We start from the raw sequence: 13,918 nt of genomic DNA, 5'->3' as shown, positions 1-13,918 counted from the left end.
CGCTTCAGGTAAGGAGGGACCTCCCTGGATTATAGACTCAGGAGCATCTGAGCATATGACTAATGCCCCTACCATTTTTAGTTCCTATCTGTTGTGCTCTGGTAGAGACAGAGTCTCTATAGCAGATGGTTCACATATGCCCATTGCTGGGAAGGGAACAGTTAGAGTGACTAATGATATAACTCAGTCTCCTGTTTTACATGTCCCTAGACTTCATACCAACCTACTGTCTATTAGTTCTTTGACAAAAAAATTTGAATTGTTCCGTGACCTTTCTTCCTAGTAATTGTGTTTTGTAGGATTTGGAGTTAAAGAAGATGATTGGGAGTGATCATGAGGTGAATGGAGTCTACCTTCTAGATGATATTCCAAGACATCAGGGCCATCATGTTAGCAGCAACAGTAGTAGTGGGTCTGAGTCAGTGAACCAGATTATGCTTTGGCACAATCGCTTGGGACATCTTTCTTTTAGTTCTTTGTAATGTCTTTTTCCCAAAGTTGTTTGAGTCTGTTCAGTTATCTACTTTGGAGTGTGAGAGTTGTCAGTTAGGAAAGCATTGTAGACAATCTTTTAAACCAAGTAATAAAAGAAGTACTGCTTTTAATATTGTTCACACTGATGTATGAGGGCCATATCATATCCCTTCCATGGGAGGATTCCATTACTTTCTCTTGTTTGTGGATGATTATACACGATATTCTTGGATATGTTTGATGAGATCATGTGATGAGGTTCCTAACTTGGTACGATAGTTCTACCAAATGGTTCTCTGACAATTTGGAGTGAGAACTAAAGCTTTTAGATTAGATAATGCCAGAGAGTACTTTGAGAAGGACCTGATCACGTATCTCTTAGAACATGGTGTAGTTCATCAGAGCAGTTGTGCATATACACCGCAACAGAATGGAGTTGTTGAGAGGAAAAACAGACACATGTGGAGGTGGCAAGGAGTCTTATGGTGTGTGCTTCAGTTCCTGTGCAGTTCTGGGGAGATGCAGTTCTTACAGCTGTGCATTTGATTAACCGTGTTCCTTCATGGACTTTGGGGTTTAAGGTGCCATTTAGCCTTCTTTTTCCAGATGGAGAGATATTTCAAATACCTCTGAGGCTTTTTGGTTGTGTTTCTTTTGTTCACATTCTTGATCCTCATTGCAAGAAATTGGATCCTAAGGCCAAGAAATGTGTTTTTCTTGGGTATGCTCAGAACCAAAAGAGGTATTGCTGTTATGACCCAGTGTCGAGGAGCAGATTTATCACTATGGATGTTACCTTCTTTGAATCCACATTCTTCTTCTCGAGTGGTTCTCCTCAGGGGGAGAGTTTTGGGGAGAACTCATAATTTGTTCCTCTTCCTATTTCTGTGGTGCCTCCATCAGTTCAGCCAGCACCTGCACCTCCGGTTTCATTACCTAAGTCACTACGGGCAGCCTCACAGAAATATCAGCACCGGCAAATGATGGTCGACTCCACACATCCTCAACCCACACCACTCTCTGTCAATCCTTTTGAAACTCCAGATTCGACAAATATAGTTCCAGGTATTCCTCTTGAGCCTGAGCCTATTGTGTTTTCTGATGATAATGTTTCTGTCCCTAACACCATTGTTGCAGCTATTCCCACTGACCTTGATCTTCCCATTGCATTTCGTAAGGGGAAGAAAAAGTGTACAGCCCAATGCATTTCACACCATCTTTCCTATAGTGCCTTATCACCCTTATACCGTGCTTTTCTTTCTTCCCTGGATTCTGTGTCTATACCCAGGAATGTTACCGAGGCTCTCTCCAAACTTGAATGGAAAACAACCATGCAAGATGAGATGGATGCTTTGATCAAAAACCAAACTTGGGAAATAGTTGATCTCCCCCCAGACAAGGAGACAGTCGGATGTAGATGGGTATTCACAGTGAAGTAAAAGGCCGATGGCAAGATAGAGAGGTACAAGGCAAGGTTGGTAGCAAAAGAGTATAATCAAACCTATGGTGTTGATTATCTAGAAACCTTTGCACCAATAGCTAAGATGAGTTCAATTCGTAACCTTTTATCTCTAGCAGCCACCTATTCATGGCCCTTGTTCCAACTTGATGTAAAAAATGCTTTCCTCAATGGTGATTTACTGGAGGAGGTATATATGGACATTCCAATAGGCTTTTATGAAAATATTGGTAAAGGAAAGGTGTGCAGACTAAGAAAATCTCTGTATGGACTGAAACAGTCACTAAGGGCTTGGTTTGATAGGTTCAAAGGGGCACTCATCCGTTTTGGATACACACAGACACAGTCTGATCACACCCTCTTTGTGAAGAGGAGAGATGCTCTGGTGTCAATTCTGATTGTTTATGTGGATGATATAGTGGTTACAGGAAATGATCTGGAGGAGATTGATGATCTCAAAAAATCATTGCAGCAAGAATTTGAGATCAAAGATCTTGGTGAGCTCAAATACTTTTTAGGGATTGAAGTTGCAAGATCCAAGCATGTGATCTTCATTTCACAGAGAAAGTATGTACCCGACCTACTATGGGAGACTGGGAAGTGGGGGACCAAACCAGCAAACACTCCTATTGATCCAAATCATAGAATTAATGGTGTGGAAGGTGAATTGGTAAAGGATGTGGGGAGATATCAAAGAATGGTGGGCCGACTGCTGTATTTGTGTATGACATGACCAAATATTTCTTATGCTGTCAATGTTGTGAGTCAGTACATGCATGCACCTCGGGTTCAGCACTGGGTAGCTATTGAGAGAATACTTGCATATCTTAAAAAGCACCCTGGCAGAGGCATTCTTTTCTCAAATCATGAGAATCTGAAGGTAGAATCCTATACAGATGCAGACTGGGCATGATGCTTAGATGAGAGGAGGTCTACATTAGGAGTGTGTACCTTTGTAGGTGGAAACTTGATCTCCTGGAAGAGTAAGAAGTAAGCGGTTGTGGCAAGGTCAAGTGCAGAGGTTGAGTATAGATCCATGGTTCATGGTGTCTCAGAACTTCTTTGGGTTAGATCTCTTTTGAGTGAGATTGGGGTGAAATCAGAGGAACCTTTGATGTTATACTGTGACAATCAGGCTGCAATCAATATTGCCCAATAGGACAAAACACATTGAAGTTGATAGACACTTAATAAGAGAAAGGGTAACAACCGGAGAAGTTTGTTTTTCTTATGTCTCTTCAGAGTTGCAACTGGCTGATGTTCTCACTAAAGGGGTGGCAAAGGACAAGCTTGAGCATGATCTACGCAAGCGGGAATGTGTGACATTTACTCCCAACTTGAGGGGGAGTGTTGAAGATTAATTAGTTTTATGATGTTTTTCTAAGTAGATGTTTTATGTTAGTTGTTAGATAGGAGGTGGGGACCACAGTAGTTATGTGAGTCCAAATTTTATTATGTTTTTGAGTGTTATATATGATGTTTTATGTTTTGCCGCCCTATAAGAGCATAGTTGTCTTTGTACTGTTCTATTATTTTAGTATAAATAATAAGTGAAGGGGGCGACCAGATTATTGCTCTCTTTTCTTTCCAACTTCTCTTCTTCTCTTCTTCTCCTTCTCTCTTCAAGAAACTACTTTTCTTTTATATTTTTTAATTCAGCATATTTCTTCTGAAACAAGAAACAGAAAGAAAGGGTGATTTATACTTTGACTGAATGGTTTGGGAATGATAGAAAACAGATAGTCTGCTTTCCAATGGGAAAACATAGATTGGGGTTGTGCAAAATCCTAGAAGTAATATAGGGCTTTCACTAGAGGGAAAAAATGGATATTGTTGATGCAGTGGTGCTGATTATGAAGAAACAAATTAAGGAATAAATGAAGGAAGAGGGAAAATGGTTGTGAGTAAAAGAAATACACAGGATATAGAGGAGGGTGAAGACTTACAACTCTCCTACTAGGGACAAATGCGAGGAAGTCTAGGGCAAAAAAATTGATCTTGGATGCCAAAAAAAAAAGGATTGGGAAGAAGTTGCCAGAAGCATCAGGAGAAAGTTGAATGTTAAGGGCCATGTATCCTTAACCCTCTTTCAAAACTGCAAGGTAATCTTGGAGCTCCCGCTCCCTTCATATGACTTCCATGTAATGCAGATTCAAACGAAGGAAGGTTGTATTAATGTCCAGTATTGGAGCCTTGGCTCAAACCTCGTTGCTCTTTGGGAGAATCCTCAAGTGAAAGTTGTGGGACTTCCTTTCCATCTCTGGGCAAACTTGACATTCGATAAAATCTAATAGTTGTATGTGGTGGAGTGCTTGAAGAGCTTAATACTAGCAAGCCTTGTGCAGCTTCCCTCAAACTGTTGTGAGTAAAACCAAAGAATGTTCCCCGAATGGTGGAAGTTCAGGTAAAAGGTATGGTGTACAAAATCAGGATTCTTTTGGCTATAGAGGCAGAACTCTGGGAGGAAGTAGAGGAAGAAGGTGATGACATGGCTCTAGGAAGAACACATGATGCTTTGGTGTTGGTGGATAAGACAAATGGCTTGTTGCCAAAGAATGCCGAAGAAGGTAACCTACAGATTACCATACTTGTATAGCAAGGAGGACCATTGATTGGTAACCACAGGGTCCAGTTCAAATCTTTCGTAGAGGTAGTGGTAGTGTCCATATTGCATCGGGAAAGGAAATGAAAGAAGTAAAAGGAGTTTGAGGAGTTGGTGAACCAAGTCGGGTCGAGCCCTTTGTATCAGGAGATGAATCGGGACATGTTAACTTAATAAAATCGAGCCTTGTAAAGCACATGACAACTTAAGAGAGCATGTACCCCACTTAAGTGCTTTAGAAGATGATAATAGGGGTCTATCATTGTCCCCTTTGCTCGATGGAGAAGCCCCCATGATAGACCTCTCGAAGAAGTTTGGTCCAACAAGCTTTGACCTCAGGCAAAGAGAGATACAACGCTTTGGAGAAATGTGGAAACGTTCCTTAGTTTGGAGGGCAATGCAATCAGAGAACTCTACAACCCCAAATAGGCCAAACTCAAGGTATTGTAGAAGTATTCATGAAGATAAGGAAGACGACAAGGACTGGGAAGATTTACAAGATTTTGACTTTGAAGAGGAAGAGGAAGTTAATCAACCCTCCAACCAATGATTTAAGAGGCGTGCCTAGGCACACAAGCGAGGCACTTTTTTTGTGTGAGAACTAAGAATTTAAGACCCTAACATGGACTTGTTTGGGCTTGCCTTAAGGGGTGTGGCACAGGGTCCGAGGGTGGAGCATCAAATTTTCAAAAGGCACATGCCTGGGCTGAGGTGCAAGGCACATTAGGTGTTCGCCTAGGCTCCAAAAACCCCCTATTTGCTAATGTTCATTCATTCATTCATTCATCCTAATAAAATATCTTCTTAAAAAGCAATTAAAATTATAAAACCATTATTTTTTGTGTGATAACTAAGAATTTAAGACCCCAACATGGACTTGTCTGGGCTTTCCTTGAGGGGCATGGCACAAATGTGTCTTGTAGAATCAGGAATGGAATATGTTTTACATTACATTAGCTACTTGAAGTAATGCAATTGGGGAAAAAAAAGAGATTGTGGGTTTTACATGCTTGAAAATGTTTTATATGTTTGATTTTATTTTTAAATTCTCATTTGAATATGCTTTACATGTTATGCTTATGTATTTTAATTTTAGATAATAGGTTTTTTTTAAAAAATATTTTAAAATTTAAGTTTATACTTTTTATTAATATTATGTTTAATATTTTTTGGTTTTTTGGTTGTTTTTTTGAAATTTATGACTTTTTTAGCTTTTTTTTTTGTATTTTTGCGCCTTGCTTCAGAAAGGCGTGTGCCTCGCTTTGCACCTTGGACCTTGGGCGCAAATTGGCCCCTGTGTACTAAACACTGCGTCCAATATAGGGAGAGTTGATTCAACGAAGAGTTGTAAGAAATGGGAAGATAAGGGTCTGGGAACAAAATTGTTATTTGCAGATGTTTCGACTAACGACACTCTGGAGTTAAAGGGAGTTGGGGTTGAAGATCCTAACCATGGAATGTGAAGCTGTGAATTTTGAATCCATGAAGGACAAAGAGTTGCTTCTCAACCAAAGCTAGGAAGCAGGTGTTACAATAGAGGGTCATAGATTTGGCCATTGATCTAAGTGCAGTAGCAAAAGAGGGATAGTTACAAGATGCAGTCAAGGTGCTTTCTATCCTTGAAGGCAACCAAGAAGGGCCTAATCTAACCATTCTACCCCCCGTCCTTTGTTTCTTCTCTTCTTTCTTAAGTTCCTTTTTCTACTAGTGCTAACTTGGAGTCCTTATTTTCTGTGTCGCCTGTGTTTGCAAATCCAACTACAGGACAACTGCCCTTGTGTACTAAAAACTGAAGTGCCAAATAGATTGTGGTAGGGATCTTAGGAGAGGAAAGTAAGGAGGTCAAGGATGAGGGTATAATTCTCAATCTAGTGATAAACAATTTATCTACCTTATTGGAAGAAGAGAAGTGTTGTGATGGAGGTAGGTTCGTGAGTCCTATGGGAAGGGAAGCTCCTGTACTGGAAGAAGGAAATGAGAACCTGAAGGAAAATAGTATCTTGGAGGATTCTCTTGAAGTAAAAGTTTATTCAAGAAGGGATAAGGAAGGGGGAATGTAGAAAAAAAGGAAAAAGAAGAGTGAAGTAGAGAGATTGGTGATTGAAATTAACTTATGAGAAGGAGAGTAGTAAAAAGAAAGAGATTTAGATAAAAGGAGATTACAAGGGACAGTATCTAGATTTTAGAATGAAGTTTATTAGTTGGAATGTGAGGGGTTTAGGAAGTATAAAAAAGAGAAGGCTAATAAGGAGTGTTCTATGGAATGAGAAACCGGATGATGGACTGAGTTGGGCTTTTGCACACTCTTGGAAGGTCTCAAGGGAAATTCTTACAATCTAGAAAAACGCGGAGTTGGGCTATACAGAATAATTAATTGGTAACTTTACGGTTACAATTAAATTAAGATGAAGAGATGATGGACTAGAATGGGCTTTAACAAATGTTTATGGGCCAAATTCATATATGGAAAGGGAGGAGCTATGGGAAGAGTTAGTTGCTATATGGGGCTTGTGGAAGGGTCTGTGGTGCTTGAGAGGTGACTTTAATGTCATTAGGTTTGTTAATGAAACAAAGAACCCCAACCATAGGGCCACTTTAAGTATGACGAAGTTAATTTTTATTTTTTTTTTGTAGATTCCCTTTAATTGAGGAAATTGCCAATGTTGCAAGCTAATAGGGGTGAGCATGGGTTGGTTTAGTTCGGTTCCTTGGTAGAACCTGGAACCTACCCTATGGGGGTCGGTTCTAGGTTTTGGAACAGGAACCTATTCTATGAAGGTCAGTTCTGGCCTTGGTGGTTCTGGGGTTGGTTCCAGGGTCTACTTGTGGAACCTTCGGTTCCATGGCAGAACCTGGAACCTACCCTATCCTTTTGTTTTTTACCTATGGGATTGGTTTTCTTCTCTCTTTGGTTGCAGGTGGAATCCCTCCTCATGTGTGCTGAACCTTTTTTACTCTAGTTTCTTCCAATGATCAAAGAAAATGGGTAGGGTAAATGTGGAGAAAAACAAGAGCAGCCATTCTTTGTTGAGGGCATTACCATCAAGATTCTACATTGTTAGAAAGCTTTGCAACTTTTTAAGTACTTTCCTCGACTGACTTAATTAGAAGTTGGAGTACTATAGTTGCATCCCATTCCTCTTCTCCGTTCAAGAGAGTTGGTCCCCACGGCTACAGTTTAGGGTTAAATTGAATTTTGATGGAAGCTTCGTAGGTAATTCAAGTCTTTCGGGAGTAGGGGTGTCTTCAGAGATGAGAAAGGAAGAGTGTTGGCCCTATACTCAGGCCCGATTGGGGTGGGAGACTCTTTAAGGGCAGAAGTCAAGGCCTTACTCCAAGGCCTGAGATTGGAAAAAACAATGGGGGAATGCAACACTTAGAAGTGGAAGGAGACTCCAAGCTGGTAATAGGGTGAATGCAAGCTAGAAACAAGGGAGCGTGGTCACTAAGACAACCACTTAGAGAAATTTTGAGCTTAGCAAGGGAGCTCGGGTGCAGTTTAGATGGGCAAGAAGGTCAGCAAATGGAATTGCTAAAACTTTAGCTAAGCAATGAGTTAATGTGGAGGCTTTGTTTTGGGCTTGTTTCTAAGGCTAATATTGTTTTGGCTTCTCCAACCATCCTTTGGGTGGTGATATTGTACTCTTTATTTAACTTCATCAATGAAAGTTACCCTCTCCTATCGAGAAAAAGAGAAACCAAACGTATTCTTTATTCAAGAGACAAAATTGACTGCACAAGATAGAAGGTGGATTAGAAGTATTTGCAGAACTAGAGGACTAAGTTGGGATTTTGCACCATCTTGGGGAGCTCCAAGGCGTATACTTACAATTTGGAAGAATGTAGAGTTGGATTTTTTAGAACTCATAGGAAATTACTCAGTTTCAATAAGTTAAGAAGGGTAGCTGATGGGAAGGAGTGGGTGTTGACCAATCTCTATGGCCCTAATCCATACAGAGTGAGGGACCACTTTTGGGAGAAGTTAAGTGTAGTAAGAGGTTTATGGGAGGGACCTTGGTGTTTGGGGGGAGATTTCAATGTCATAAGATTTTTGAGGGAAACTATCAACCCAAACCAAAGAATTACCCAAAGCATGAGAAAGTTTAACATTCTAGTGGATACCTTCAAGCAATGTTTTCGAACTGTCATTGACCTGGACGTTCGGACCAGAAACCGTTCAGGCAACCAGTTTCGTTTTACCCCAAAACGGGTCTCTGGTCAAAATTGTTGAATTAGTCAACGAACCGTTGACCCAGACGGTTTGACCGTTGAACCATTCAACCTGAAGAATGGTTTGCGGTTTATTAACTTGTCACAACAAAATGAAAAGGGAAGAAGATCTCTCAGATCTGAGATCTAGTGAGAGAGATCTCACATTTAGAGATCTGGGAGAGAAGTTTAGACTCTAGATGACAGATCTGCGAGAGAGGGATTGAGATCTGAGACTTAGAAATCTCAGATCTACTTCAGTTTTTCATCATCGCTGTTGCCGTCGCTGTCATCGCCGACTCGCCGCTGCAGCCTTCAAGCTCTCCTCCTCGTCCTCTTCTTCTTCATCTTTATTTTCTCTTATATTTATATGCATCTTACCCTAATATTCCAATCTAATGGGTAAGATGACATATCACTATTAAAATATTCAAACCGTCCGAACCGTTTGACCCGGACGGTCGAACCACTAACCCAGAAACCGGTGGCCAGAACGGTTCCGTTTCCGGGTCGATTTTTAAAACCTTGCCTTCGAGTTGAAAGACCCACCTCTACTACAAGCTGAATTCACTTGGTCAAATTTCCAAGCAACCTAACCTGCTCCAAGCTCGACAGGTTCCTCTTTTCAGTAGATCGGGAAGGGTTGTGAGAAAATTCTGCAAGGGCTTTGCCTATGGTAACTTTAGACCACTGCCCATTTTCTTAAGATAAGAAAACTTGATAGGTGGCCCTTCACCTTTCCGGTTTGAGAATATGTGGCTATGGGACGCTACCTTCAAAGATAGATCAAAAGAAAGAATCAAGGATTGGAACAAGTCTCACTTTGGAAGGTTAGAAGCGGCCTAGGAAAGAATTAAGGATTGGCACAGATGGACTACAAGAAAGTTAAAGGATCTAAAAGAAAGAATCAAGGATTGGAACAAGTCTCACTTTGGAAGGTTAGAAGAAGCCCAAGAAAGAATGAAGGTAGAGTTGGAGGAAAAGTCCTAATAATTTTGAATGAGGAGGAAAGAGAAGAAGGTCGAGGCTGAAGGTAGAGTTGGAGGAAATTCGAAAGAAGGAAAAAATATCATTGAGGCAAAAATCAAGATGTAAATGACTTCAAGAAGAGGATGGAAATAGATGTTTTTTCCATTCTCTTGCAAATGGGAGAATGAAAAACTTTATTACTTTGGTAGAGGTGAATGGGCAGGAAATCGGGAGTGAAAGGGAGATGATCAAAGTTTTTGTGGATCACCTCAAAGGTATTTTCTCTAAAGTAGATAGAAGAAGCCAAGAATTGCCAAACCTTGACTTTAATCAAAGCAAGAAAGTTGGAGAAGATGATGGAGGACTTCTTATGGGAACTAGAAGATGTAAAGAAAGATCATTTGGTGAAATGTGCACAAGCGTGTAAACCAAAGGACAAGGGGGGCTTGGGATATGGGAAACTTAGTTTGGAAAAATGCAGCTCTCCAAGAAAATCAAGAAAATGGTTTTGGCACAGGATGATTGAATACACAGGCGATCAGACAATAGCTGGGATGCAAAAGTAGCTCCTAATGCATCACCAACATCTCCCTAGAAAGCAATTCATGAGGTGTATTCTTCCTTCCTCAGCCATATCCAACTTGATGTGGGATGTGGGAACGAGGTATTGTTTTAGGAAGACCTATGGTTAGGAGATCAACCTCAGTGGAATTCTGCAGATGCCAGAGAAGTGTTGAGGGGTGAGGTAGTAGGAAGAAGGCTATACAAGAGGCGGGTAGGGGAGGCGAGAAGGGAACTGTGTATATTAGGAAAAGGAAAACAGGGGGCTTGACACAGGTACTGCTGAGAAGGGAGGAGAGGAGTACAGAAAAGACTCTGTTTGGAGGAGTAGGGGGGAAGAGGAATACAAGAGGCTTCAGAGGGGGTGCGCAAAAGTGGTCTAGAAATTAATACTTTGGTTGAGAAGGAGGTGACGGGGTAAATCATTGGTTTTTTTTGGGGGTGGGGGGGGAGGAGAAGATTTTGCAAGGAGGGCTTTAGAACAGTTTGAAAAGCCAGGACAGAAGACAAGGTTATGAGAGAGAGGAAAGGCAGTTTCTTTATGAGAAACAATTCAACATGTACCTGAAGGATGAGCTTTCAAGGATGGTGTAGTGAGGAGTGGTTGGAACCGGAGGTTTTTCAGGAGGTGTTGTTTTAAATCCTTTGAGGTTCTGGTGGCTTTGGTTGGGCATTGCATCTCCGATTGGATTCCAGTGTCCTCAGAGTTTGAATAGAGTTGATGTCCAGTTTTGGGGAAGCCTTGGTGGATTTTGTTTGTTCTGCAGATTTTTATTCAGTATTCTGCTTGTTTGTATTGGTGTTTTGTTGTTTTGTACTGCTGAGGTGCCTTCTTGTCACCTCCTACTCTGTAACCTTTTTTCTTTTAATAAAATTTTCTTTTATTTACTCTTCAAAAAAAAATTGTTTGGGTGGAACTGGGATTTTAGTTTCAGAAGGGGTCTAAGGGAGATGGAATGTGAGACTCTCATACTTCTTTTGGCCAAGTTAGATTCAGTATTCTTGGACCAAAGAACAGAAATTTGGAGCATGCCGATTCCAACAAAAATTCAATTCTCAGAAAGTTTGTATTGGGATTTTAGTTTGGACAATATTACTGATGGTATGTTCACCTGAGCTTCTTTCTTCAATAACCTAATACAGCCTACAACCTTGGGTTTAAACCTTCCAATGAAAGAAATTTGGAGCATGCCGATTCCAACAAAAAGGTCTTTGTTGGGAGATCTTTTTTGGAAAGTTAAATACCTGTGACTTGTAGAAAAGAAGGCCAAATAAATGTCTTTCCCCTCATTTTGTTGCCTTTGCAAAGCTACTAGTGAATGTATTTCCCATTTGTTTATTCATTGTACTTTTGTGTGTTGTGCTTGGGAGCATTTTTGTTCTCTTTTTGGATGCAGACGGACTCCTCCCAAAGATGTGGTGGGCTTCTTTGATCCAAACTTTCTGAGACAACTAAAGAAGTGAGGAAGAATTTTATGGAAAGCAGTGAGAGCAACACTGGTTTGGACTAATGGGAAAGAGAAATGGGAGGACTTTCAATGAAAAGAGCAGGTCTGAATTGGAGATCATAGATATCATTAAGATAAAAGTTGCACATTGGGTAAAAACCTTGGAAACCTTCCATGATTTCTCCTTTAATGATATTTTACGGTTGTGGAAGTGGCAATTTTGGCTCAAGAGGAGAGAGTGATTATGGGATGGAGACCACCAACAACCAATGTTGTGAAACTAAACTTTGATGGAAGTATTTTTGGAAGTGAAGGAAAGGCTGTGGTTTAGGGGGTGTTCTTCGAGATTCAGAAGGTAAGTTCCGGGTCTTGTAGAGCAAGGAGATTCATTGAAGCAGAACTATTGGCTTTTGCTTCAAGGGCTGAAATTTGCAAAACAGTTTGGGTTGCAGATGCTGGAAGTGGAAGGGGACTCCCGGGTGGTTATTTCCTGGACAAAATTTCACAGCCAAAATGCCTTGGATTTACAGGCACAAGATCCAGGAAATTGAATGCTTAACAAGGGAATTAAATGTTACTTTTAAATGCTTGAGAAGATCTGCAAATGCATGGTAAATGTTTTAGCTAAACAAGGGACAAATAGGCAGTCAATATTTTTGGGCTAAATTGAAATGCTTGTTCAGGGTTTTGCGTTCTAATTGTATTTGGATAATCAGTTGGAAGTGGGTAATTTATTCACAGCAATGTAACCTCTGGTTTAACTATATACTTGATAAATTCTACTTTTGCTGATAAAAAAAAGAGTACTTAAGTGTACACAAATTTCAGTTGGAGGAAAAATTCTGAAAAGATTTTCTTTTACATAGGCTGTGTTTGGTTTGAAGGAAAAAGTAGGGAAAGGAAGGTAAGGTTAAGGAAACCATTACAAGATTTGTAAAGGTTTCCTTACCTTTCCCTACCTTTTCCTTCAAACCAAATATAGCCTTATTGTCCTATTTGTGTATTCCTCCTTTCTTTTTTCTCCATTATTTGTGTATTCCCTCTTTCTTCTTTATTCCATCAGTACACCATACTTTGATTACTTATATTTTGTTACATGGTTTTGATTAAAAAAACTGAATTAGCTTTAAAACTGCCACGTGTGCATATATTCGGGTTAGTGAATAATGCTTTAATGTTGTCTACATATGTTATGCAGGAAATTGAAGAGGTGGATACAGATGAGCACTACCGACCCAAGTCACCTATAGGGATCATCAATGTGACTTTGAAACGGGAGATCTGAAGGCATTGTAACGTACTTCTGCATTTTACGGAGCCTGCTTGAGAAACGTTTTCCCACTAATCTTGTCATGGTGCCTCCAATTTTACCCTTTTCAGGTGTTAGAGCAGGCTTTTAAAGCCTTTAAATCAGATGGTCTGTTTGGGGGAGAGCTTGTGCGTGCTATGAACATTTATGTGTTTGGGATGATGGGTGGCCATTAGTCTCTTGTGAAAGCTTTCTTTTCTCTAAATCTCTGGGAATGGTTGGGGAAACATGTGGTGGGTGGCGAAGAAGTTCCTTGTATAGGTGTTTACGATACTGAGGTAAACTAGAAAACCAACTTTTGGATGCAATTAAATCTGGGTTTGGATGCCATTAAAAGAACATACATAATGTTTGTTAAGGTGGCGTTTTGGTAAATCTGAAATCTTAAAAGTTAAAAAGATATTAAAAGTGTCTGAAAAAAAGAGGCATAATGCTTTTCTACTTTGTAGTGGCATTGAATAGATAAGGTTGTTTGTATTGGATTTAACCTTTGGGATCTGAAATTTCCTGGTTTTACTATTTTACCCCTAAAACAAACTATTTGATAATTTTGAGTTCAATTTGCACTATTTTATAAAAAATAAATTATTAAATTCAAAAATAATATTAATAATATGAATAAATTATAAAAATATTTAATAATTAGCAAATTAATATTTTAAAACTATTAAAATATTTAATAATTAATAAAAATTTAAATAATTAATAATCAATACAACTAAAAATTATAAAAAATAAAAAATAATGATTCCTTAAAATAAGAATAAAATTGTTAAGTATGTATAAATTTATAAATTAAAAGTAAATTAGTAAGAATTAAAATAATAATAATAATAGTAATAAAGTCTATGAAACAATTAAAAAATTAGGTAATAATTAGAAAATTA

The 13,918-nt window shown here is 39.4% G+C and overlaps 1 protein-coding gene across 1 annotated transcript in view; it reads left to right on the top strand.

Moving 5' to 3' along the window:
* LOC104598767 (peptidyl-prolyl cis-trans isomerase CYP21-4-like) overlaps positions 1–13,361 on the top strand; it is a 36,567-nt gene extending 23,206 nt beyond the window's left edge. The window contains exon 8 of the mRNA XM_010260972.3: positions 12,921–13,361. Within this exon, the coding sequence (XP_010259274.1) occupies positions 12,921–13,007 (87 nt within the window). The 3' untranslated portion in view covers positions 13,008–13,361. The remainder of the gene's footprint in view (positions 1–12,920) is intronic.
* The last annotated feature ends 557 nt before the right edge of the window (positions 13,362–13,918 follow it).

Source organism: Nelumbo nucifera, chromosome 3 (genome assembly GCF_055504915.1).
Source record: "Nelumbo nucifera cultivar China Antique chromosome 3, China Antique-T2T, whole genome shotgun sequence".
Classification (NCBI taxonomy): domain Eukaryota; kingdom Viridiplantae; phylum Streptophyta; class Magnoliopsida; order Proteales; family Nelumbonaceae; genus Nelumbo; species Nelumbo nucifera.
This window is presented reverse-complemented; position numbering and strand designations above follow the sequence as displayed.